Genomic DNA, 26921 nt, shown 5'->3' on the forward strand with positions numbered 1-26921 from the left:
CTTGCATTTCCTCCAAGTATTACCTTTACCCTTTCTCTCAGTTGCACCTGTTCATTTTGTCATCCACATGGTACTTTGTGGCCTGTAGCTTCCCAATGAAACAATGGAAAGCTTTGATGAATATTCAGAGATCAATTGAGCTTCCCCAGTGAGTCAGCTCTCTCCCAAGGGGATTAGATGGAAATAAGTCATATTAACTGGTGTCTGCTTGTCCCGAGGCTTGCTTTAAACTGATTACTGAAATTCATTCTCCTACTGTCTAGGACCACAGAACAAGATGGTCTACCAACCTATCTATCTAAGAACCCCAGTTGCCTAAGTGTTAATTGCTAGAGTTCAAACAAAATGCACAGCCTTGCCTCTAACCCGAACTGTCCCTTTCCTCTCTGCACACACGTGCTCACAAGCAGATAGATGTGCATGTGTACACACAAAGGTCACTGAGGCTCTCTGAGCCTGGCACATGTGTGATAAACTCAGCAAAAACCCTCAATTATTTGTTGTTACTGAAAATCCCTACGTTTGGCTTTTTCTTTCACAATGTTTTGAACTGCCTGAGTGAGCCAAATTCTCTCTTTCAAGTTATCAGAACTCAGCAGGTTCAGTGAAATTGCTCCTAAATAGGATGCTGTCTGGTTGAGGGGACTCATGGAACTTTCCAGAAGTAAGAAGCAGGTAGGTCAGAGTATGTCAAAGGTGGAATGAAAATCCTTTGAAACGTGGACTGATGAAGTTAAAAATGAATGTGGTTTAGAGTCTGCTAATCATGCCCAGAGTTCCAGGGAGCTGAAAGAGGTGCACAGCTGAATCCTCAGAAAGATTTGTCTATATAAGCAAAGCGGTAGGGAGAGTTGAAGCAGATAGCTAGATATTCAACCATTCTGTGCTCCAACCTCCACGCCTGTTGTTGAGTGAAAGGCCATGTGGGGGAAGAGACTAATTAATGAAATTGGCCATCTTGGCTAATCAGACCCGTTGGAAAATTGTTCTGTTAGCAACAGGCTAAATGTTGTTTCTAGGGGAAGTAAAAAAGGTCAATGATAGTGTTCATCTTGGGATAACTACAAAATTATTGTTAATGCCACCTCTGAGCTGCAGTTTTAACTGTAGAAGTCAGACAATCCCAAATTACTGTTCCCACACCAACTATAATTCAGCTGACTCCACAAGGCTTGTTGTAGACGAGGACCATACTTCTGTATTATCGTTGTTGGGAGAAGTGCAGTTCTTTTATTTATATCCAAGCAGTGGAGAGTTTTATTTCATAATCTTCTTTTGGAAATGTAGTCATTAGAGACTGACAAAAGTCCTTCTGATCCACTGAAAATACACATTTTGATGTATGGATAAACATTCATGTAGCTCAGAGCTTCACATTCATAAGGTCATTGTAGCCTCCAGGACAGTAAAATGTGAAAATCCACTATCTCCCTAAGGAATATTCAGAATTTGAGATTTTGAGCAATATAATCCCAGCAATCAGGCTACCAGGACAAAGAGGAGATGGTGTACTCCAAAATGGAAAATATACCCTCATTTAAATATTCATAAGACTTAATCTGTTATGTTGATGGTGGTGAATTTGTGATTTTAAATGTAAATGATCTAGAAACCTTGGTTTGCTTTCAAGCATTTTCTTGTCAGTAGGAAGGAAAACGCTTGGATGAAAAATAATGAGAAAAGTTGAGCACTCCCTTTCCCTGTCCCCTGTTCCATCAGGCCTTAGAAGATTAGGTAGAACACTCTTGTTTGAAATGGAAAATAAACCAGTCTCTCATATGGTGGCAAAAGACTCAAGGAATCACCCACATGGTGACTAGAAATAGTGTGTCAGAGAGGAACAGAGCATGCGAAGGAAAGACATGGGCTTGCCCTCAAAGAAAATAAAACAATGAACAGAAACAGATTCCTCACTATGGCTTAATCTTATTAGACTCTTAGACTAATAAGTAACTTAAAATTTAATAAGAGTATAAACATATTTTTTAAATAGCATAAGGTGATAGAACAATAAGAATGAAATGCAAAGGGAAATTGAAGTCTAACAAATAAAAACCAAAAACAACATTAATACAGAAATGAAATATAAATTAGAAATGTTCATGTGTATGAGACCCTATTGAAAATCTGTTTACCAACAATAGAGAAAACTATTGATATAATCACAGTAAATACAGATGACAGACAAGGAAATTAAAGGCAGAGAGAGGGAGAGAAAATCTAAATGATATGAAAACATTCAAAATTATACAATATGAGGATAATAATTGGAGTCCCTGAGTAGAGAATCTAACAAATGGAACAAAAGATATTTTGAAAGATATAGTAATATAAGAAAATTTCCCATAAATGAAGAAAGGACCAAATCTATTCCAAGAAATATAACACAGAATGCTCAAAATGCAAACATAACTTAGTAAAGCCGTTAAAATCCAAGGATAAAGAAATAATTCTTCAGGTGTCAAAATAGAAAAGTCAGTTTCCCACAAGGGAGAAACAAAATCAAGGTGGCTTAGATTTCTGCGTTGCCACATTCACTGCTATGCTGTGTGCACATGGTAAGAGAGAGAGACCCAGGGGTGTTGTATCGAGCCAAGATGTTGTTAAAATATATAGATGACAGGGAGACATGCTTGAGACTGAAGAACTTAAGCAACTTTGAGACCTTTTTGAAGAACATACCTTGATAATGGGAGTCCAACCAGTTAAAAAAATCAAAATAACTCAGAAATGGAGAAGTCATGGTAAAACAACTGGTGAGAACCACTAGGTAGGTTTAAATGTAGAACTAATTCTCAATAGCTATGGGAATTAATGTTACAGTAAAAATAATAACTAAAAAATATGAAAAATGGGTACCAGAGATAGAAAGAAGTGGGGAAGTCCTTATGTTCTCATCTTTCCCAATAAGGAGTCAATCAGTATTGTCTAAAATTATATCATGTATTAAAGTATAAACACATAATTATTCCAATTTCTTAATATTTTATATTTTTTTACCTTAGAATCATCATTTAGGACATAATAATTATCACAGTGCAGAAACTTTTATTTGAAGCTTATCAATTCTTTCTTTCATACTTTTTATTTTAAAAAATGGCACCTAGGGTGTGGTCCCATTTTACCAAAGTCTCTCTGCATATAGATCTTAAGTGGTGGCTGCCATGATGTTCATCTCACATTAATAATGATTATTTCTAGGTTGTGAGGCATTTTTTAAAAACTTTAATCTTTGTACCTTATGGCCCTAAAAAATTATTCTAAATCATTATGCTTTGTCTTATGAGAACAACTGTGTGAATTTTCCTAAAAACTAGAAAAACATGCCAAAAATGACTGATTGTGTGATATGAATATTTGGCATTATTTTCTTCTTGGTACTCTTCTGTAACTTTTTAACTTTAAAAAAATTAAAGAATTAATTAGTTAAGCATGGGTAGAAGGTAAGGATAAGAGAATATGGTACCACGTGTTTAAAGACATTCCCATCTGCTCAAGGCCTTTCTGGGGCGGGGTTGAGTCCAGGTAGCACTGAAATCTCCTTCAGAACAGTCTTAATGAACAGTGGTAGAAATCACTAGCTCTCGGTGAGCATATCTTTTTTTTTTTTTTTCCTTCTTATTAAAACTTTGTATTTTTTAAATTTTTATTGGAGTATATTTGATTTACAATGTTGTGTTAGTTTCAGGTGTACAGCAAGGTGAATCAGTTATACTTATACATATATCCTTGGTGAGCATATCTTTATGGGGATGGCTTAAGGGACAATTTTCTTTTCCACTAGAAGGTATGGAACAGATTGGGGCATGAAAGAGGACAGGAGAGACACCCTTTGGAAAACAATTGCACGTTGGGGCTCAAACTTTTTTTTAACAGCTTTGTTGAGATATAATTCACATATCATAACATTCACTCTTTTAAAGTATATGATTCAGAGATCTTTAGTATATTCACCAAGTTGTGAAACCATCACCACTGTCTAATTCCGGAACATTTTCATCACCCCCAAAAGAAGCTCCATACTCATTAGCAGTCACTGCCCATTCCTTCCTCCCACCAGCCCCTGGCAGTCACTAATCTACTTTCTGTCTCTGTAGATTGGCTTATTCTGGACATTTCATGTAAACAGAATCATACAAATGTGGTCTTTTGTGACTGGCTCCATTCACTCAGCATGTTTTTAAAGTTCCCCATGTTGTAGCATGGATCAGCAATTCATTTCTTTTGAATGCAGAATAATATTCCATTGTCTGGATATACCACATTTTGTTCATCCATTCATCAGTTGATGGACATTCTGGTTCTTTCTACTTCCTGGCTATTATGAATAATGCTGCTATGAGCACTTATTTACACGTTTTTGTGTGGACATGCGTTTTCATTTTTCTTGGGTATATACCTAGAGATGGAACTGCTGGATCATGTGGTAATGCTCCATTTAGGAGCTCAAACAATTAAACTTTCCTGTTCCTTTTTGTTCCCAGGCAGAAATGGTGCATAGTGCTTTCCAGGCCCAGCGAGCTTTCCTTCTGATGGCCTCTCAGTACCAACAACCCCAAGAGGTAAGAGTGTATCCTGAGAGCCAGGGCTGCCTAGGGAATGGGCAGTGTAAGATAGAAAACAGGGAAGCAACAGAACCAGTTACTGTGAGAGACATCCCGAAAATGAGATGTATAGCACTGCAAGTTCTGTCCCTAATCCAGATCATAGTATGAAACATTTCTTCTGTCTTTATAATCTTATTATGGCCAAATTCATACTGCAACAATCAACATCACCAGTTTAAAAGGTCAATTTATTTATGTCATCTGTATCCTATTCTTTTTACTAGTCTCACAACCATTTTATAATCAAGGAAGTATTTGCTGCTAATTTTTAGTTCATACTTTGTGCTGCTTTGTTTTCAAAAACTGTTCACATCTATCCTCACCTGTAAATTCTATGTATGAATTTGATTAGTTCCTATTTAACAAATAGATTGTTAGGCTCAGTGTGTAATGAATGAAATTATTCATTAAAAAGTAGATCTACTACCAGCATACCTTGTTAAATAAGAAAAAATAAGAATTGTTGTTTTGACTAAATATTCTGCATCTGAAGTTTGGTAACAGCCATATAAATATAAAAGATAATTGAAATATAACACAATAGTTTAAATTTAATGGCTCACTTTAAATTCTAAAACAAACACCTAAAGTTCAAAAAGTTGGGCTGAGAATCCTAGGAAGCTAGGATTTGACTTTCAGAGGGTGAAGCTCGGCTTCATAAAGAACCAAGACCTGGGACCTTACCCTCCCTGTAGCAGTAGGTCCCAGGCCCTCCTGTGCAATGCAACCACCTGGAAAAATTTTTCTAAATACCAGTGCCTAGATCTCGCTCCAAGAGGTTCTGGTTTAATTGGTCTGAGGAGTGGTCTTGGCCTTAAGAGGTTTATGGATTCCACAGGTGATTCTAACGTGCAGCCAGGGACTTCCCTGGCGGTCCAATGGCTAAGACTCCACATTTCCATTGCAGGGGGCGTGGGTTCCATCCCTGGTTAGGGAACTAAGATCCCACATGCCGTGCAGTGCAGCCAAAAAAAACAAAAACCAGATAACTTGCAGCCAGAGCTGCCAACCCCCACCCTGGATGGATGTATCCTGTCCCTCGTGGGAGATGAGGAGTTAGCACACAGTCCAGGCGGGCAGCTTTGCAGGGATGGAGATATTCTGTGTTCCATCGGGGATGCAGTCTCCTCCTTGGCTTTCTCAATCCCTGACTTTTTTCTCTTTGCAAAAGAGAACAGTGAAACTAGGAAATCACAATGTGATACAGCCTTAGCCTACCTTTTCTGTGATTGAAGTGAGAGGAGAGGTGGCTTCATTGCATCATTGAGTCTCAGATGGAGGAAAGAACCATTACTTTCCTGGCCGGTGCTCCACTCAATCCCTTTTCTAAGCGCAGAACAAGAGGCCTCTCCATTGGCCGTGCACATAAAAGTCACTCATTAAATATTGGATGATAAAGTGAGTGAGTGAACAAGTGAATGAATATACTGGGACGGTGGCATCCCCAAATAAGCCATAGTCAGGGATAATGTGTGACTTAGCATGTGGCTATGCAGATTCTTGGGTGTAATATCTGGAGTTGCCCCTTCTTACTCTACTGCATTCTTGATGAAAGGGAGAGGAATGGATGTTTCAGGGGACTCATATCCAGGAAAGGCATTCGTTGGAAATGTTCCCTATAGCACTTATCACAGTACTCCAAGAATAATAAGCCCCAGAAGATCAGTAGGCAGAATAGAAGGCAATGTTTTGATGCCCACCTCCCTTTCTGTGCCCTCCCTCTTAACCCAGAGCACTGTCCTAGTTGCTTCCACTCAATAGAAAAGCAGTCCACCAGGCCTAGACATTCCCAGTGTGCATTCTAGAAGATACATCATAAAGATTATCATAAAACAGGTTGTATCTTCTCATAGGAACAATGTTATAATTGTCCATGCCTTCCTCTCTTCTTTCAGGAGAATACTAACTGCTGTAATTTTAATTCTCATTGATATATGATAGTGGTCCCCAAACTTTAGCGTGTATGAGAATCGCCTGCAGGGTTGTTAAGACACGGATTGCTGGGCCCCACTTGCAGAGTCTCTGATTCAGTAGGTCCTGGTTGAAGCCCTGAAAAGTTCCTGTGTGATGGTGATGCTGCTAGGCCAGGGACTACACCCTAAGAGCCTGTGGTGTGTGGATGGCTCTCAAAGTTACGCCTCTAGCCGCCTCTAGATGACTACTTCTCAAACTCTGATCTTCATCTGAATCACCTGGAGATCTTGCTAAAGTGCAGCGTCTGGGTCAGTACATCTAGGATGGGGCCCAAGAGTCTACAGTTTTAACAAGCTCTGGGTGATGCTAATGCTACTGGTCTGTTGCTACATTTTGAGCAGCGAGACAGGCGTCCCCACTTGAAATCCCCACCAGCACAAAATCCCTTCATAGTCAGATAGCAAACTCATGTTCTTTTCTCCTAGCATGTCTGTATCAAAGCAGGCTGTGTTACGCTACGTTAACAAACATTTCCAAAATTTTAGTGACTTATAAGAGCAGAGGTTTATCTCTTGCTCACCCTACATTCCTATGTATGTATGAACGTAAGGTGACTTACTTTCTAGAGGATGTTATTAAACAATTACTTATACAATTATTAGAGTTATAATAGGGCTCTGAGAGAACATGGTAAAAAATGAATCTTTAAAAGGAATATCAGGCATTGGGAAGGGAAGATATTTTAGGGTAAGAGAACTTCCCAAGGGGTACCTCCCATCATGCTAATGAAGGTGACCACTTATGCTGCGGAAGCATAAGGCAAGGCCAAACCAACATTAGTCACCTGTGGTCTGAGGGTTGTGTGTGTTAGATGCCCAGACTGGGGCTGAGCACCTGGCCAGCTGGAAGCTAGCAACCTCCTAGAACATCTTTGAATCCACAGTGATGCAAGCATGCAATTAATCAGTCAACAAATATTTATCAAGTGCTTATTATGGGCCAGGCCCCCTAGGAGATGGGGCAGGGCTTGGGAAAACACATAGAGAGTATTAGATGGGAAGAGACCTTAGAAGGCATCTCTTGCAGCAATCTCCATTTAAAGATGAATCAGAAGAGGTTCAGAGAGAGGGTAACTGGTTTGCTCACTAGTCCCAAAGCTGGTGAATTGCCCCCCAGAACTCTCAGCCAGCATGCGTCACCACTACACAGCTGTCTCCAGCGCTCTTCCCTGTTGCTTTAAGCCAGAGTGTCAGCCGTCAAAGAGATTAAGTTTTGTAGAGGGTCACCATCAAAATGTAAAAGTATTTTATATTTACCAATTATAAGCAAACAGCCAATCAAGCAAGGTAAACCATTAGTACTACCAAAATTCGGGGAAGTAGGCATCTTGCAGACAAGGGTGATCAGGAAAGGCATCATGGAGGAGATAAAATGACAGTCCAAGAGCAGTAATGCAAGTGCTTCTGATGTAATTACACTAATATTAATAAAATGGTGAATTTACTTAGCACAAACGCAAAAAAATACTTTCCTGGATTAAATATGTTTGGGAAAATCCCATACTCTGTTCACTGAAGAAGCATGTAAAATATTATTATTTAAACTTACATTTTCCCAGACTTATTTGGCCATGGAGGCTTTTTGTAGAGGGACATCTGTTCATGTCCTGTGGAAGGCTGGTGTACATTTCTTTTAAGTTGTTCTAAATGCTTGATGGTCATTGCTTTTGGTAGATTCTAACTATTAGCAGGGATTCTAAGACCAACTCCAAGAGTCCCACGGCCTAACGTACATACATGCCCAGTATAATCCTCTCCCCTTGAGTGTAGGAATGAGCTGTGAATTTATGGGATATCGATCCTTTGATTAGGTTTATGATCAGGGTGATGGGATAGTCACTCCAGTGATTATGTAATGTCACAGAAGACTGTCATTGTGGCTGTAGAGAGATTCTCCTGCTGGCCTTGAACACATGAGCTACCACATTGTAAGAGGGCAGCCTCTAGAAGCTGAGAGGGACCCTCTGCTGACAGCCAGCAGTAAAACAGAGACTTCAGTCCCACAAGTGTAAGAAATCAAATTCTGCCAATGACTGTGTGCACTTTGAAGGGGACCCAAAGCTCCAGATAGAAATGTAGTCTTGCTGACACCTTGATTTCAGCCCTGTGAGACCCTGAGCAGAGAATATAGCTTCATGCCCAGAAGCTGTGAGATGGTAAATGTATATTGTTTTAAGCCACTAAGCTTGTGGTAATTCATTATGCACAAATAGAAAACTCATCCAGATTGCCTTGATTCCCTCCTCCTTGCCAGACTCTAAAACAGTTAATTGGTTTTTAAAATAAGGCCGTGAGCCACAGATCAACATGTGAAGCCACCCTACCATTTGCTTCTTCTTCCCTGTCCCCCACCCCCATTCCTCCACCTTCACTCCTCCATTTATCCTGGAAGAAGATAAGAGATTTGCCTACAGCCCTGGTTGACAATGATGACAATCCAATTTCAAATTTCCTTTCTCATTTTGGACTAAGAAACACGTTTCTTATATTCTCTATTATGAAGAGTTTCAAATTTTTCAACCTTGACCTGTAGGAAAAAATGTATTTTATTTCATCACCCAGTTTCTCAAAACAACAGTTATCCTTATCATGTACAGTTCATTATGATATATTTCATCTAGTCCATTCTATTGCTCTGTTCTTTTCTTCTTTTTTTAAAGACAGTTCATGACCCACTGAATTGATTTCATGATGTACTAATGGGTCATCACATCTTGCACTTTGAAAGCACCCCTCTCATATCACAGACATATTACAACGCTCATGATATAGATCAACTTATAAAGCATGTGCAGAACATGCTTTTCTTCTCTCCCCTTGTTGTAATTTATAAAAATGATCTTTGGGCAAAAGATTGTTCTAGTCCTTACAGTATCTTTGTTAAGAATTTTAGTGACAATTTAAAAATCCTATTTGTGTGCAGAATTTTTCAAGGGACCCGGGCACACTCAACTCTTCATTTACTTTTATACCAGTTGGATCTAGGGAAAATAGGATATTTCTAATTCACAAGCATGAAAAGTGAAATTCAGTGACACATTAATGACCTGGCCATGGGATCTAGACCGGGGCTCATTACTTTACTCGCCATCCAAAGTTCTTTTCACACTACACATAAAAAGAACTGCACTGCACAGTCATTTATAGGAGTTACATGGCCAAATAAAACTGTAGAAAGTGTTCAGTTAATTGGGAGAGGGGAAATGATTTCCCTTGGCATTGAGACATCTCATATCACCAGGGAGAGATGTGAAAGATAATCTTTAATCATCTCTACCATGAGTGGCCCCCAAATTTTAGCCTGAGCTGAAAATGTAACTTCTACTGGACCAGTGCTTCTGAAGCCCTAGTTGGGCATCACCCCCCAGGAAGGCTATCGCCAGGGGTTTGGGGAGGTCTTCCACCTGGACCCCACCACCTCTAGCCCTGGTTAATTTCGGACAGGTAGGAAGCACCGGTGTGGTGGAGAACCACGTCTCTTGTGCCGTAAGTCAGAAGGCATTGCCTTCCTTCCTACGCACACTTTCCATATTTTCTCCAACATGCCTTACGCTGCTAAGACCGGACAATGAAATTGTGTGTGTGTATGTGTGTTTGCATGGAATTAATGTGTACCGGTTTCTGACTAAAGGGAAGTTTAGTTTCCAACTAAAGGGAAGTTGGAAAGTTTCCAACTAAAGGGAAGATAATTTATGGTCATTGACTGGTCTGTGGATTTTATTCTATTAAAAAAACTGGAAGTCTGAGTTTTTTATTCCTCCAGAAGTGAGAGAAAGAGTTTCTACTACCCCTCCCTCTCCTTTTCTGTCTTTATTTGGGCTTGCATTTTAAAAGGAAATAGTGCCTTCCTGTGCGTGGAGCAAGAATCTAAAACATTTTTTGTCCTTTCATTGTCTAAACAGTCTGAGAAATTAGAAGGGAAAGGAAGATGAGAGACTCCTTCTGTCCATTCCTCCATCTAGTGATATGCGTGCCCCAACACGGTGCTCTGTTCAGAGCACTCAGTAAGGATTTTCTAAGGCATGGGGCAGTCATCCAATATGTTGATAATTTATTGATCTTAAACTAAGCAAGAAAGCCTAGTAAAAAAAAAAAAAAAAAAGAAAGCCTAGTAGCGTTAACCTTAGGACTTGAGCTAATTACGTTGGTACACTGGTAGATCCAGATTACTCATGGGTTTATGCCCATATGTTTGAGATTTTCATAAAACGTATTAATTTGTGGGGGTGGTTAAGAGGAGAGACTCTGGACTTGGGCCTACGTGGATCTGAGTCCCAGATCTTCTGCTCATTAGCTCTGCTAATCCAAATGCAAGAAAAACAAATTCATTGGTGTCTCCTACATTTGAGAATCTTTTCTCTTTTTCCGGGTGACTACTGACAAACTAATCTGGTAAAGTCCACAAGACATTCCCACTGAGTCACTCTAACCTAACCAACTTGTCAAGTTACTCACTTAGGAGAAGGCAGTTGAACTCTCTTTGCCCGTGTTTCCTTATTTTCTCCCTTCCTTCCTTCCTTCCTTCCTTCCTTCAGCATGCAGGATCTTAGTTCCCCAACCAGGGGTTGAACCCATGCCCCCTGCAGTGGAAGCACAGAGCCTTAACCACTGGACTGCCAGGGAAGTCCCTCCTTATTTTTAAATAGCGTGAATAGTTCCTATCTCACAGAGTTATTGTGAGGATTGAATGAGAAAAAGCATGCAAGGGTCAGGTGACTGAGTAGGAGAATTCAGTATTAGTCAGGGCAGTCCAACTGCTTTAGGAAAAAGTCCCTAATTCTCAATGACTGAACATCATAGACATTTTTTTTCTTGCTCACCTAAGGTCTTCTCTGGTGTTTTTGGTTGACAGTCTTCCATATGGTCATTCAGGGAACCAGGCTTCCTCTGTCTTTCAGCCCCTACCTGGCTCTAAGTCCTCAGCCATTAAATTGGGAAAGAGAACACAGAATCATTCCTGGGAAGGTTTTATGGGTCAGACCTGGAAGTGGCATGTGTCACCTCTACTTTCATTCAGTCTCTTGGACATTCCTAGCTGCAAGGGAGGTGGCAAATTTAATCAATCTGTACGCTAGGAAGGAGGAATTCACAGATTTGTTGAGCATGTCACCAATCTGCCAGAGTGGGTAACTTGGCTTGACTAAAGTGAAGTCTTTCTCAGTGGAAATACCTTTCTAAACACTCAAGTGGGTTTTCCAGGCTAATCCCCAAGTTCCCATCCAGAGAAAGACAAGAAAACTTTCAAATCTAGCTGTTGAATTTATTTTTATTGTTTTTGGGTATATATGGAGAGATAGAGATAGAGATGCATGTATATAGATATCTCAAAGTTTCCTTTAATTAGAATGAGTTCATCCTTTTTTGCCTCTGTAATGTTTTACCATAAGGTGTAAATTATTGTCCCATATTTTAAAATGCCAAGCAAAGTAGTCATGTGACTTTGATCTTAGAGCATGCCTTGGGTAAATTAGGTTGTGCTAGTGGCAGGTCTGGAAATTGTAAAGGAATAGCAAACGAATGAACAAAGCCAAACTCCTAAGTGTTCCTTAAGTCCGTGCCCAGAAAATGTCACAGTGTAGCTCAGTCAGGATTGCTGAATCTTCTTGAAAGATTTGGCCATGATTAGTGCTGCCAAGTTCTCTTGTTAGGGGACATATGACAGGTAACATAATGCAATAAAATAACTCTGGCCCTAATGTAAAATGAAACACCTACTTTAAAAGATTGCCTTAAAGCTTTTTGTCTTCATACAAAGCTATCAAGAAAATATTCTGTTGAGTAACTGCTATTAATTATATGTGCTGAGCGAGTATTTTTAATGGATTTTTAAATATATAATTCTACATTTATCTGGAAAACAGGAAAATAAAACTGCAAGAAAAATTAACAGGTTTTCATCTTTTGTGTCATGCTCAGTTATGTTTTCATTTAACAGTGGTATTTCCCAGTGGACAGAATTTCAAAAAGGAGTAGCACTTTAGAATCTAACCAGTGACTCACTTTATGGCCTTTTCCAAATTAACTCTATATTTTCACTTCATAAATATGTATAAGTTTTGACTCATTAATATTGCTCAATGGGTGGTTCTCTTCACTACCAACCCAAAAGCACTCAAAGGCAATATACGCTTTAAATTTCTAGAGTTGGCTTAAACCCAACTGAAACATCTGCTCAAATACAATCTATGAAGAGCAGGTAAAAACTGGTTACATACAGATACCTACAGGATTGAATTTTTTGTAACCAGCAGCTTCCTGAGTAGCATTTCATGTTACAGTTGGAGAAGTGAGGCAAAAAGAAGCCTTTGCTTTTCATATGAGCCTTTCCAGGGCCAGAACATTACCTTGGTAATTACACGCTGGCTCCTTGTGAAGGCTATTGTAGATGCGGGTTGATGAAGAATAAAGCAACAGGGAAGGAAGGAGAGGAAGAGGTTTGTGTGATATCATCAGGGTCTGCTTGAGTTGACAGCCTGAAGCTACCCAGTCAGGGCTGAATCCCAACAGGAAAGCTAATCATTAGTTTATCAGAATGCAGAGAGGAGGATAATCAGAAAAGAGGGTAATTCTGTCATTCTTCTGCCAGACTGTTTGCTTTGGCAACATAAAGCTGTGAATGAGCTCGTGAGCTGTGACCATGGGTTAGTAGCTTTATAGGTATTTAGAAACCCAGGACTGTGGAGGCAGAAGGGATTTGCTAAGACCCTGTCCTGTTGGACATCACTCATGGTGACTTTTTTTTTTTAATCTGATAAGGCACATTAGCTCATTTCTCTTTGTGTAAGACATGAATTAGATAATGAATGGCTTCCCAAAGGAAGCGAGGTGGTTATCACACACAGGGGATTTGGGGGATTATCTAAGGGGGTAAAGGTTAATAAAGAAGGATAATATCCTTTGTTTTATCAACTATTTCATACTAAGTTTGTTACAGTTCCAGACTGCCTTGATGGCAAATTCTACATAAAGGTTAGAACTACGTATATGTCTAGGGAATTTTTCATACTCCATTTAGCCAAGTGTTGGGATCACTTTGTATTTTTAATAAAATGATTTTCAACTATTTCTCATTCTCCACTGTGAAGCTTCATATTTGCTTGCTAGACACTATAAATCTGATATTTCAAAATTGGTAGTGTTACATGTTTTTCTCTTGCGGCCTGATTCAAAAATTAATTTTAAAAGTGGTCATTGATGTCGTTCAACAAATCTTTTTAAAAGCCATACACATTTTGGCCTTTGGATTTGGTACTTGTTCATCATTTCAGTAGCCTTAATGTGAGTCCTCTTTGCAAGACATAGCTTCTATCATCTGTACAAAGCTGTATATGCGAAAATAGCAAACGGGGAGAAGGTAATTGCAGTTGACATTCCAGTCTGGATCCGCTGTCATAAATTACTTAGCAGAGGGCATGGTCCGTTACTTTTTATGGTCATGTTCTATATTTGTATGTGCTGTGGGTCGGATCACATGACAAAAGCATCATTTGATATTAGTGTTTATATGCACCAACTAGTGAGGGCTGGATTTAAGCTTCACTGTGCAGCACTTTTAATTTGTATACTTAGCTCTTAATTGAAAATGCAGACACTCCCCTAAGTACTAAAACTACAAATAATCCAGAATAAATTTTACATAATTGTTTTTAGGAGAAGACAAACTACAGCATATCCTAACTAATTGAAATGCACTATGCCTTCCAGAGATTTTAAAACGTAAATTTTGAACATGAACAAGTCCACATCGCCAGAATAATAAAGACCCATACTCAGCACTTTCCCTCATCCAGCCCCTCCCCTAAGCGGAACAAGAGAGTGTCTTACTGCTGAGGGCAATTGCTTTTAATGAAGATACATTTCCCAAACTAACTGAGAGAAGAAAACACATACGTGCGTTTTCCCCCCTCTGCCTTCCACATTGCTTTTCCCACTGCAGCTGAAAATTTAGGTTTCTAGCAGCAAACACCTAGAGAATGGACGATTACTTCTTTTCATAAACTAAACAGGAAAAAAGAATGTCAGGTTTTGGTGGACTAACTGCTGTGAGCATTAGTGTTTCTATATCTGGAGTCGCTTATTAGATAAATTTCCCTGTTACGTAGTGACTTCAGATCTTTGTTAAACCCTGTTCACCTTACATACTCCAGCCTTCTTTAATTTCCTCAACTCTATTAATTTATTTCTGGGGGCTTTTTTTTTTTTTTTAACCAAACATTTAGTGGATCCCTCCTATATAGCAGTCACAGCGTTTGGCATTTCTACATCTATCATTACCTCATTTGTATGAGAACATACTTTGGAAAAATAGGGTCTGGGTGATGTTATTTGTCATGATTCATATATTCCTGCACTTATCTTCGTTGTTACTGCCCTCACGCTACCACCACGACCACCATTCGAACTTTCCCACCCACTCTCCTCTCTTAAGGAACATATTCAGTATGCCTTCTGACGGTCTCTTTATATCTTTGAACATCCTCAGCACCTTTATGGTAGTTTCTGTCAAAACAAAAGTAACTTGTTTATTTTAGAAACATTCCACTGTTATTTTTTGTGCATGTTTTCCATCCCCTCAACAAGATTCTAAGAGCTTCAAGGAGCTTTATAGTTGATGTGTCTTTGCTTTTCATTGTGGTCTTAACTGTATTTTATTTGATATCAAGTTTGATAAAAAGACAAGCTCTGGCTGCTGACACTTTTGGTTGGTTTGAGGGATAAAAGCTGGGTTAATAGATTCCAGTGGCACGGGAAGGGAACAGAGGAACAGAGTGAAATGACATTTTTATTTAGTGATACTGTTATCTTTTACCAAAAAAAAAAAAAAGGAACTTGATATTTGGAGGTATGTTTGATACAGATTGAGATATCAATTGAGGTTATTACTGCTAAAATGTAAGTCACGGATCAGTCACATAGAATTAGCCTTGAAAATGTATTCCTTACAGGGGAATTTGGGAAAGGGAAGGTTAGAGGAAGAACAAATGGTGTGGGGTTAGTAAGGCATTTCATTTCAAGGATGCCGTTTCTCTTATGCACACTTTCACAAAACGAGTGCCTCTGAGGCTACCACAGAATGTTTCATTTTTGAATGTGTGGAACGAATGACAAGAAATGATCACAGCCAGATTTGGGTGAGGGATGTAGCTCAAGCGTTCAATGATGTTAGAATATAGGTTCTGGGAAGAGTGTGCTGACTAAATTCACATGGGCTGTGGAGATCCAGCTGGTCTGATATTTAAATGCTGTTGAAAAAATGTTCTAATTAGATGGTTTCTTCCCTAAATGGAGTTTTCATGTAAATTGTGAAGAATGGTACTTTCTTGAGGTGGTGAAATTGTGGTGAGTGTCCACCATCAGCCCTCTGAAGCTGGTAATTTCACAGTTAGAACCACAGCGACTGCGGTGCAGAACTTCAGGCTTTCTTCTGCCTTCGTCCACTGGGGTTCTCTATATAGGACAATGGGCAGCACATCACCCAAATCAGATTTCAGTGATTCAAACAACAGGAGTACCATCATTTTCTTTGGCTGGATATCCTGTGGTTGAATGTGTTCAGGATTCCTCCTGGAAAGTCATAAATTGGATTCTGTTTTCCCACAGGAATAGGGATATAATTTGAAACTTCATGTTTTACCAACCCGACAGCAAATGAAGCACAGACAGAGCAAATGACACATCATAAAAACCAAGATACAGCTAAAACATTGTAATTATTGAAAACGGGGAAATGTGGCTCCATGTCCTGTAAAGTGGTTATAAATGTGCTGTTCACTTTAATTATGAGTCCCTAATGAATTTTATCTGCATATGCCACACATAAAAAATCTATATTATAACTTACCAATCTGAAACTGACGATGGCTGTAGTAAATATTCATCAATAGTAATTTTACTTTTTTAGAATTTGAAGGATCTTTTTGTAGAGATGTACTGGATGATCCATTATCTTTGAAATGTTTTTTGTGGGAAAATGAGAACACTTGCCTCTTTTCCTCTTTTGACAGGATTTCTCTGGTCTAGACAGAGACATTCAGAATCATTCTGTAATTCTCTAGTACTGTACCTGAGACTGAATCATCCTTTCCAAAAATAGCAACCAAAGGATCACAGCATTCAGAGATCTTATCAAGGAGTGTGTTTGGGATGGGACTTTTTCTTCTGATCGTCCCAGTCAACTTTTCTTTGTTGTTATTTGAAGGTATATTTGGTACGGATTGAGGTATCCCTCTTTGCTGAGTCAGAGAAGAGCAATGGGAGGAAGGAGGGCAAAGAAGGATAATCATATCCCCCCCCCCCCTTTTTTTTTTTGCGGTTACACGGGCCTCTCACTGCTGTGGCCTCTCCCGCTGCGGAGCACAGGCTCCGGACGCGCAGGCTCAGCGGCCATGGCTCAACGGACCCAGCCACTCCGCGGCACGTGGGATCCTCCCGGACCGGGGCACGAACCCGCGTCCCCTCTATCGGCAGGCGGACTCCCAACCACTGCGCCACCAGGCAAGCCCCATATCCCCTTTTTTATCAGTTAGAAGGGAGGGAGGAAGTTTTAAGCCAGGCATGTGGCCGTGCACCTGGGAGCTTTCTAGCGCATCACCTCTCTAAACCACTCTGCTCCTGTTTTCTTCTTCGAGTCTTTGTCCATCATTTGTATCCCCCAAGGACCGGAAAGTGTTAGAAAGTAGGTGTTAATTAGTAAGAAGGCAGCAATAAAGGAGTGAAGCTGTGAAATACAGCGCTGCCCGTGCTGTTACAACACGTCATCAAACCACTTTCATTTCCTTTGACTTGTTATTAATATCTTTATTTCGAGTCAGGTTACCCTAAACTTCGTTGTTTTCCCTGGATCGATTGACTCCTTAAGCTCTTCGGTTTGTCCCTGGCACTGCATTAATTTGCTTGTTGACTTAGGTTGTGAGTAATCCCTTCAGTTACTGCCAGTCAGTACCAGGGAGGGATTAATATAATAGAATGTGATTATTCAGTACTTCTGAGCGATGAACACCCAGCCCTGTGTCCAGTGCCCATTGTAGGTGCTCAATAAGAGATGGAGTGAATTAACCATCTAAAACCGACAGAACCCCAGACATTCAGGATGGTTAAGCCCTTCTCCCCAGATCACTTATTAAATGAATATCTGGGAACCTTCTCTTGCCTTTGTGTTTGTGGAAACAGACAGTACGTGGAAAGTCAACCCCAATCACTTTTTACAGTGAGAGAATCTCAGGGAGTCTGGAAGAGCAGAGACTTCTCTCCATACTTATGGGATAAATGTTCTCGCAGAAAGGAGATTCATACTCAGCAAGACCATAGGAAGACCTTAGCATAACTATCTCCTGGCCTATGGGTTGGTTATAAAAACATATATTATTATTCCCACATAGATAAGGAATAAAGCACAGAAAGATTACTCATTTGGTATCCCTTAATAAGAGCAAAAGAGATTGAAAGCCAAGGTTTTCCAATCTGATTATGAATATATCACCTCAATCTCTCTTTCATTTGGCTTTTTGGTTCCTTTTTATTTTCTTAAAATGCTAATTAAATTGTGTTCTTCCTACCTGAACATCAAGATAACTGGCTTATAAGATCTCCCAATTTGTGGGTGTCACCACAGATTTCACCACTGAGCTTTTTATTGCTCTGAAGTGTTTTGTGTAGTTTTAATCTTGTTTGGTTTTTTCTGTGTGGAACACTTACTTTACTAATGATGGGTCTTCAAGATGGATTTAGCTCATTTAAAAACAGTACTTTTGCTGAAATTTCTATGACCTGCTCATTTTCTTGAGTCTTCAAAGAGGATGAACATTGTTCCATTTTGTCCCTGGTTTTTGTTTTGTTTTGTTTTTTAAAAAATGAGTTTAAGAAGTTCTAAAGGAAATAACGTAAGGAACATTATGCTCGAATGACATATTATTTCACACCCTCCTCAGTTCTATGTCAAAGTATTTTTTCTGTTTTTCACATAGAACATAATTAAATATTCACATTTTTTCATATCAACAAAATCCATATATTTGTAATTTTAATAGACATACTGTATTCCATAATTATGTATGACATGATTTGATTGGGCATTCATCTATTTTTGAGTTACTTTTAGTTAATCATAAATTCTTATGATCCATATCTTAATTTTTTCTTCTATTCTCCAAAAAATTTTAACCCGCACATGTAAAACATTATTTGTCTTAATAGAGCAGAATGAGTAGAGAGTTGCATCAAACAGTAATCAGTCTTTATAAAGAACAAACCACCCTCCAATGTCCTCTGCTAAGCTTAGGGAGAAATCCTGAAGAGCTGGGGTGGAAGAATAGTTTCAAGAGGTGAAATTCTAAAAGAAATTTAAGGTACAGGGATTGGGCCATGGCTTGCCTCTTTTATTGATACTATTTATAAGAAAAAAAGTTTATACCTGTATCATATTGCTTAAATGGAATTCAGTTAATACTGTTTTTCTAATATTTGTGAATATTGTATTATATGTGTATATTTATTAAATGTGACTGTCTCCCTTATGTGATAGATTTTGGTGCAAGACCTGTTTTTATTGAAAAGAAAATATTTTCAACTCTGCCATTTAGGTTGTCTCATATACCTGTTAGTTTCTCCTTAACTACTGCAATTTCCATTTTTGTCTCTATTCTTTGTTCAGCTTTATTTCTGTGCTTTGCTCAGGCATGTCTTGAACAGTGTTTGTTATGCGGTTACTAGTTTTATTTCTTCTTGCAATTTCCTCACTTTTCTCATATGTATTTTTTTATGTTGCTTGGGACATAAGCAGTTACTCTTTTAGGTAGAGTGTGTCTATTGCAGTCCTATAGTGATCCCTCACTGCATTTTATTCAGGATGCTTTTTTTAATCTGATAGCATTATAAGTATCCTTGTTTGTTTGACCTCCTTCTGATTTCTTTGGAAACTTATCTAATCAATCATTCCCTTCTTTCTCTCTCTACTGACTCCTTCTGTTTAATCTGCAAACCAAATCAAGTTTCTCTCTCCTTTAAAAACACAAACAAACAGGAATGGCTTCCTTGACCGCCTACACCATCTCTTTCTTCCCCTTTACTGCCATACATCTTAAGAAGACTCTGTCCTCTCTCTCTGTCACTTCCCTGTCACTGTTCAGTCTCCTGTCATCTGTCTTCGCTCCTTATCATTTTACCAGAAAAGACTTTCCCATTGCCATGGTATCTTCCTAATTGACCTCATTCCATTCAGCCTCCTTGCAGAATTTTTATCAGTGACCGTCACTCTCCTCAAAGTTTTTCCTTCCCTTGGGAATGAACTTTATTCTTTCTAAGTTCTCTGTTTCATTTAATTTCTTTCTCTGACTTCTCTTCCTTCCTCTACCGTTTAAATGTATATATTCCTTCAAGATTTCACTCTTTATCAGCCGAAGAGGACTTTTTCAATCATAGTCTCTCCCTGGTCAGTTTCATCAATGTCCATGGTGGTATCAGTCACCCCTATGCTAATGATGCCAACTGTCCATCTCCAGACTCCAGGCCTTACTCCTTAGCCCTGGGTCTGGATTAACCCTTAGTGAGCCTCAAATGGACTTTATTTGGAGACACACAGACACTTCATCCAAACTCTGTTCTCCTTCCTGGTTCTTTCTCTCAATTGTTGGAACCCCAAACTACCCTGTCACCTGAGCTAGAAACTCTTCAGTCCTTCTGACTTCTCCTTGTCCTTCACCCCTCATGTCTAACCAATCTCTGAGTCCTGACAGCACCCTGACCACAAGAATCTATGGGATCTAAAACCTTTGCTTCATTCCCAGGGCCCTAATGCAGAAAAAAGGAAAGGGTGAGAGAGAAGAAATGAAGAAGGAAGGAAAAAAGAAAGAAAGAAGAGGGAAGGAAGGAGGAGAGGAGAATGAAGGAAGGGATAAAAGAAGGTGGGAAAAAGAAGGAAGGAGAGAGAAGAGAAGAGAGAAAGAAAGGGAGAAGATAGACAAAGATCACCTGCTTTTTAAATTTTTTAAGTAAAGGTATTACAAGCATGCTTTTTTTAAAAAAACTGAAATAACGAAAAGACATAAGAAGAAGAAAAAATCCCACCACTCACTGACAAACACTATAGGTTTAGCCTCTTATAACTGGTCTCTGTGCCTCAAAGCTCTCTCTCCTCCGATCTGTTCCCCATTCCCTCATCATAGGTACTGTTACAAAACAAAGTGAACGAACAGAAAACAAAATTAATCTGGAATCCTGCCATTGTTTCCCATGGCCTGTGCAATCAATTCTATAGACTCCATAGGATGACATTCAAGGCCCTTTGCAATGTATTGTTTCTGCATCTGAATCCTCTCCCCAGAACTCCTCCCTGACAACAAATCCAGTATCCCCGTCACGCTGGAGGATCAAAGTTCTGGGAACATGTATGCTTTCATGCCTATGCATGAGCAAAGGAATGATGGGCCTGAAATGTCCATCCTTCTCTTCCTACTCCATACTTTTGTCATTCTAATAGATATATCATATTCCATAATTTGATTAGCTATGCTTGGAAACACCAAGAGCTGCTTTCTTCAAGAGCTCGAGGTCTAATGAGGGCCAAAGATAAATCTAAATGGGGTACATTGTAATAAATGCTGAGCTGATGGGGGCTCCGAGGTAGCAGTCTTGAACACTGCCTGCAGGTTGGGGAAGTTGGAGACAGAGTCACAGAGAAGGGACCCCTTGAACCAAGTCTTGCAAGATAAGTAGGATTCAAGTGTGTGAAATTTCATCTAACAAATGGAAAAGCCCAGGTATCTCTGCTGTTGTATGTAAGTGGGTTAAATCTTGGACAGTTCTCTCCTATCCTATCTGTCAAAATGATGTGGTGCTAAATTTATTTTTTTTAAACAACAGATTATTGAATTTTATTTTTTAATTCAGCCAGTTACTTTTTTGTTTTAATAATAAGCAAGTTTAGGCTGTATACACTTACTCTTTGATTCGTTATTTGTCCTTAAGCCCAAGTACACTTATCTTTAGTGTAGTCATTTACTGATTTCTCTTTTCATTTCTGTGTTTTCTGTGGTGGATTTTACACTCTTTATTTCTTTTCGAACTAGGCCAAAAGATAACCTTAAGTGTCCTATTTCTTAACATTTTAACATTAATATATTTCAGAAAAAAATTTAATTGCTTCTATTTATTTCTATTATTAACTAAATAAACTTCGATTCCCTTTCAGGAAACAAAAGCAGTCTTGTGTTCCCCTTCTATTCATTCTGTGTAGTTATTATCTGAGATCCTTTTGAGGTTCTGTTAATACCCAATAGCTATAAGAATTTATTTGCTAATTTACCATTTTCATTATTAATGAAAGGATTATTAATTAATATTATTAATATTCTAATTCATTTGTTTCTCAAAGAGGTCTTTAAATCTCCTACAGTGACATAATGGGCGTGAGATTTTGTGACCCACTGTTTGTATTTTTAATTGGCCAATTATTTTAAGTCCTCTAAGCCTTTTTTTAATTCTTTAAAATAAATTTATATATTTATTTTGGTTTTTTTGGCTGCATTGGGTCTTTGGTGCCGTGCACGGCCTTTCTCTAGCTGCGGTGAGCAGGGACTACTCTTCGTGGCGGTGTGCGGGCTTCTCATTGCGGTGGCTTCTCTTGCTGCGGAGAACAGGCTCTAGATTCATGGGCTTTGGTAGTTGAGACGTGGGCTCGGTAGTTGTGACTCGCGGGCTCTAGAGTGCAGGCTCAGTAGTTGTGGGACATGGGCTTAGTTGCTCCACCACATGTGGGATCTTCCCGGACCAGGGCTCGAACCCATGTCCCCTGCATTGGCACGCAGATTCTTAACCACTGCGCCACCAGGGAAGTTCCAAGTCCTCTAAGTCTTAGAACATTCTCCTCTGCCTTCAAAGAGTAAGGTGACCCTGGTCAAGTACTTTCTTTTGGCTTTGTCATAGTTTCTCCACCCATCCCACTTCTCCTCCAAAGTCTGAGGAGGGAAATCTAATTGCATTATTATCTTTACATCATTAAATTCCAAGTTCCCTTATTTGTGATAGCTTTAAATCTTTGCCTTTGTCTTTTTTTTTAAGTGGTAGAAAAGAATGTGAAGGGAAATTCAGACATGGGAAATTATCCACCACTGAGTAGATTTATCTGGGTTCTCATGATGTCTGTGCCAAAGTTCTGTTTCCATTCAGTAAATTTTCTGCTATCTCTGTTCCTAACTTTGTGCTCATCACAATCCTTTCCTGACTCCATTGGATTCCTACTCTTCAAAGCCCGAGATTCTTTATCCTGTTTCCTAGGTGTATTTGTTTGCTAGGGCTGCTGTAACAAAACACCATAGACTGAGTGACTTAAATAACAGAAATTTATTGCCTCACAGTCTTAAAGGCTAGGATTCCAAAATTGAAGTGTCCTTCTGAAGTCTCCATGGAAGGATCTTTTCCAGGCCTCTCTCCTAGCTTCTGGTGATTTGCTCGCAATCTCCTGTACCGTTGTCGACACATCACCCTGACTGCTGTCTTCGTGTTCACATGGCATTCTTCTGGTGTGTGTGTCTCTGAGTCCAAATTTCCCCTTTTCATAAGGACACCAGTCATAATGGATTAGGGACCCACCCTACTCCAGTATGACCTCATCTTACCTAATGACATCTATAACACCCCTCTTTCCATATAAGGTTGCATTCTGAGGTGCTTGGTCTTAGGACTTTCAACATACGGATTTGGGGGAGACATAATTCAGTGGTTAATACTAGGTGTGTCAAGTACTCTTCCAATATTATTATCTGTGTAATGCAGCCATCCTTTGGGCCAGTTGTTTGAGCATATCATGGTAACACTGACCATCTGTGCTTCACCAAGTCTCCTCTTTGTGTTTTTATTCCTTTATAATATTTGCAAGTTGTGCTCAGCTTCATATCACTCCATATTCCTCTGTAGCCATAACTATTTCTTCTGTCTCTCTTTGGAAGCTGTTGTTATTAGCTCATTCAGATGTGTTTGGGTGGATAGTCCCAGGTTCACGTGGCTTTGCTCATTCCCTTTTAAGTTGCAAAACTGTTACATAGGACTCATGCTGTTAACTGGGGATTTTATTTGTTTGACTTATTTATTGTTTATGGAGTCTATCATATGTGTTTGTTGTATCTCGTTGTTTCTCTTTTTCAGGTCATTTTATTGGCAAGGGGGTTACCATCCCCCAAATTCCTTCTCAGGAGTCCAAGGTATATAACATACAGCTCTTTTCTTTAATTCTTTCTTTCCCTCCATTATTTCTTTTCTAATTCTTATAGACAGTTCTGTGAGAATCTTTGTGACTTCCTAAGATATCATGTGTACACATGTCAATGTGAAGGCCATTGTTGGTGTGCAGGTGGCCACACTCCAAGGAGACATAATCAGCAGTTGACTAGCCCTACAGGGTGCTGAGAGGATAAGGTGCTGACAAAGGATCCAGTTTGACTGGGATTCATTATTACAATGGGATGGAGATGGGCTTAGGCACATGTGCCAGAGAACCAAATACTAGCCCATAAAGGGAAGGGGTGAAAGGATGGAAATTCAAACCTGCATGGAGCCCCAGGACCCCTCAAAATAGCATTCTCACATGTCCAGCTCCCACCACTGGACCAAAGAGCCCGTAGGAAGGCTGGCCTTAAAGGCAGTTTAGAGATCTTTCCCTGATATTGCCAGCAGTGTCATTTTCACATCAAGAACCACCAGCCCGGGCTTCCCTGGTGGCGCAGTGGTTGAGAGTCCGCCTGCTGATGCAGGGGACAGGGGTTCGTGCCCCGGTCCGGGAAGATCTCACATGCCGCGGAGCGGCTGGGCCCGTGAGCCATGGCCGCTGAGCCTGTGGGTCCGGAGCCTGTGCTCCACAACGGGAGAGGCCACAACGGTGAGAGGCCCACATACCGCAAAAAAAAATAAAAGAACCACCAGCCCCTTGTTCAGTGTTAAGAAAAGTAGACCATCCTCATAAACTAGGTACAAGAGGACCCTGAAAAAAAAACAGAGGAGCGTGCCCTAGAAAATAGCCCTATAGGTTCTCTGTTGTGTCTCTCCTATATATCTTCTGGACACATACAGGTCACTTCTATTTGGAGTTATGTAACTCCAATGGGAAGAGGGGTCCCAGCAAGCGTGATGGGAAAAATGAATCCGTTCCCATGCCTGTGTCCTTGGGAGTGTGTCATCTGCTAGTCTGAGATGAGAACCATTTTTGCAGAACAAAATCGAAGATGATTGATTCCATTCGTTTTCTTTCCAGAACTCTTCCCTGACAGTGAGGATGTTTATGGGTAGGGAAAGGTAGAAAAGAATCATTTCTATACCACTTTCATGAGTCTGCTTCTGTGTATTCAATACTTAGATGCTCCTCCCCTCAGGCAAGCCCTTGGAATGAGCTCCCCCGTCGTGAATTGTTGGAACCCACAGCCTGGCTCAAATGACCAAGGGATGCCTCTTTGTCAGACACACGCTGTGCATCTGGCGGCATCGCCGGGGTAACCTGATAGGGCTCACAATTTTAATTTTAACCAAAAATACATCTGCCGGGTTCATTTCAGCTGACAGGATAAATATCGTATTTCTTTACCAGTTTGTAAACACCTTGCTTTTCATCTCAATCTAACATGTTTCCCTGGTGTTTTACAGATAGAAAAATCAAGGTGGAGCCATATGGGACTGAGCATGTGTGTTGTGTTTGTCAATGTGGGGGTAACTTTATATGGAACTGGGTCCCGTGCAAAGAACACATATGCACCTGACCAGGAGGTGTGGGTGTGGCGGCACCATAGAATTGTCTAGAATAAGAAAACCCCATAGGAAGTATGGTTTTGAGACCACTCAGCAGCTGCCTATGGACAGCTGGAGTTGTCCCTGTTACAGATGAAGGATGGAGTGTGTCATTTTCTTGGGATCCACATCCCGTTGCTTCTCTTGACCCAAACTATTCTTAACCAAAGGTGGTTTTCTTTCACTGCCTTTGAAAAATCATTCTTTATGATTTTCTACTGTGAAGATTCTTCTGAATGAATCCAAAATGCAAGGCACAAATGCTGGTTCCAATTTCTCTACTCACAATAATAGTGCCAATAGAGAAGGGACAGTACTTGTTTTGTGAAGTTGGGGGAGTTCAATGGGGAAATCATTTGAGATAAGTAGACTGGCATATAGAAATAATTAAATAGATTTCCCAGTTCTGGGTTTTTCCCCCCAATCCTAATTTAAATGGCACAAGTACTGGTGAAATTTTGTGTGAATATCTATGAGGGACCTTTTAATTTAAGGATCTCAGAATTCTTTGATCACCTATTAATTTTCACAATGTCACGCTAGAGCGCATGGGTAATAATGTTATACTCCATCTACAGATGGAGAGATCAAAGCTCGCAGATGTTCAATTACAGAACTTGCCAGAGACCTGCAGTGATCAGCTAGGCTCTTTCCAGCCCAGAGCACAAGCCTCTGGTTCCCAGTGCCACCCAGCTTTCCCCAGCCAGACTCAGTAACCAATGATGCTCTGACCCAACAGAGCAAGTGTGCAGGTTCTAAGAATCAGGTCTAGGGCTAGCCCTGGGATACCATGGGAATGCTGGGTTTGGACCTCACCCTCTCAGCACCCTTTTCCTGCAGGGGACGCTCCTACCTCCCATCCACTCCTCCTTTCTTGTTCAGGGGGCCTTATTGCTCTTGGTTGACTTCCACTGACTCTGGAAGAGGGTCAAATGATAACTAAAGGGGTTGTTAATTATTAATAAGGTCACAGTTTTCCAAAAAGGAAAATCTGAACGGCAGCCAGGTCTTCCCAGCCTTACCACGTTTTCCCTGTTTCAAATGCTGTTCGAAGTCGCCTTGAATCTACACTTCCATGCAGGCTCTGCCAGGCCTCCACATAGTGCAGGGGCTTCTGAGGATGAGGAGGGAGGACGTGCATGTTCCCACCATCCACAGAGCCAGCATGCTATGAAAGCTTGAAAACCTGAACATCCCTTATATCCGGCAGACTCCTATGTTTGTGGCCAAATATGTTCTAAGAACCAATATAATAGAAAAACCCTGCAAAATGATGGGAAGTAAAGCTCCAGGAATTTGTGAGTGTTGATAATTTAAATTTTTCAAGAGAATAATACCGAGATACAGAACTTATAATATTTAAGCATGCCCAGGGTATCATAAAAAGACTATAGGATTGCTTCTTGTGAAAGTGCCCCAGATACCATCATCACATGGGATCATTATAGCCTAGGGATTTGAAAACACTTGCTCTTACTGACTGTGACCATAGCCCAAAGGCCAGCTGAGGTCACTCTTCCCCTGAAGGTTCAGGTAAGATGTGCGTGAATTCTCATTCTGCGTCCTGTGGAAATAA

General features: G+C 40.0%; 1 protein-coding gene across 2 annotated transcripts in view; it reads left to right on the plus strand.

Annotated features, from left to right (window-relative positions):
* The window catches only part of CAP2 (cyclase associated actin cytoskeleton regulatory protein 2), a 136550-nt gene that overhangs the window by 50461 nt on the left and 59168 nt on the right, over positions 1–26921 (plus strand). For both annotated transcript variants that reach the window (XM_060023593.2, XM_060023595.2), the window contains exon 4: positions 4485–4562. In XM_060023593.2, the coding sequence (XP_059879576.1) occupies positions 4485–4562 (78 nt within the window). The remainder of the gene's footprint in view (positions 1–4484; positions 4563–26921) is intronic.

This window comes from Delphinus delphis, chromosome 10 (genome assembly GCF_949987515.2).
Source record: "Delphinus delphis chromosome 10, mDelDel1.2, whole genome shotgun sequence".
NCBI classification, from domain to species: domain Eukaryota; kingdom Metazoa; phylum Chordata; class Mammalia; order Artiodactyla; family Delphinidae; genus Delphinus; species Delphinus delphis.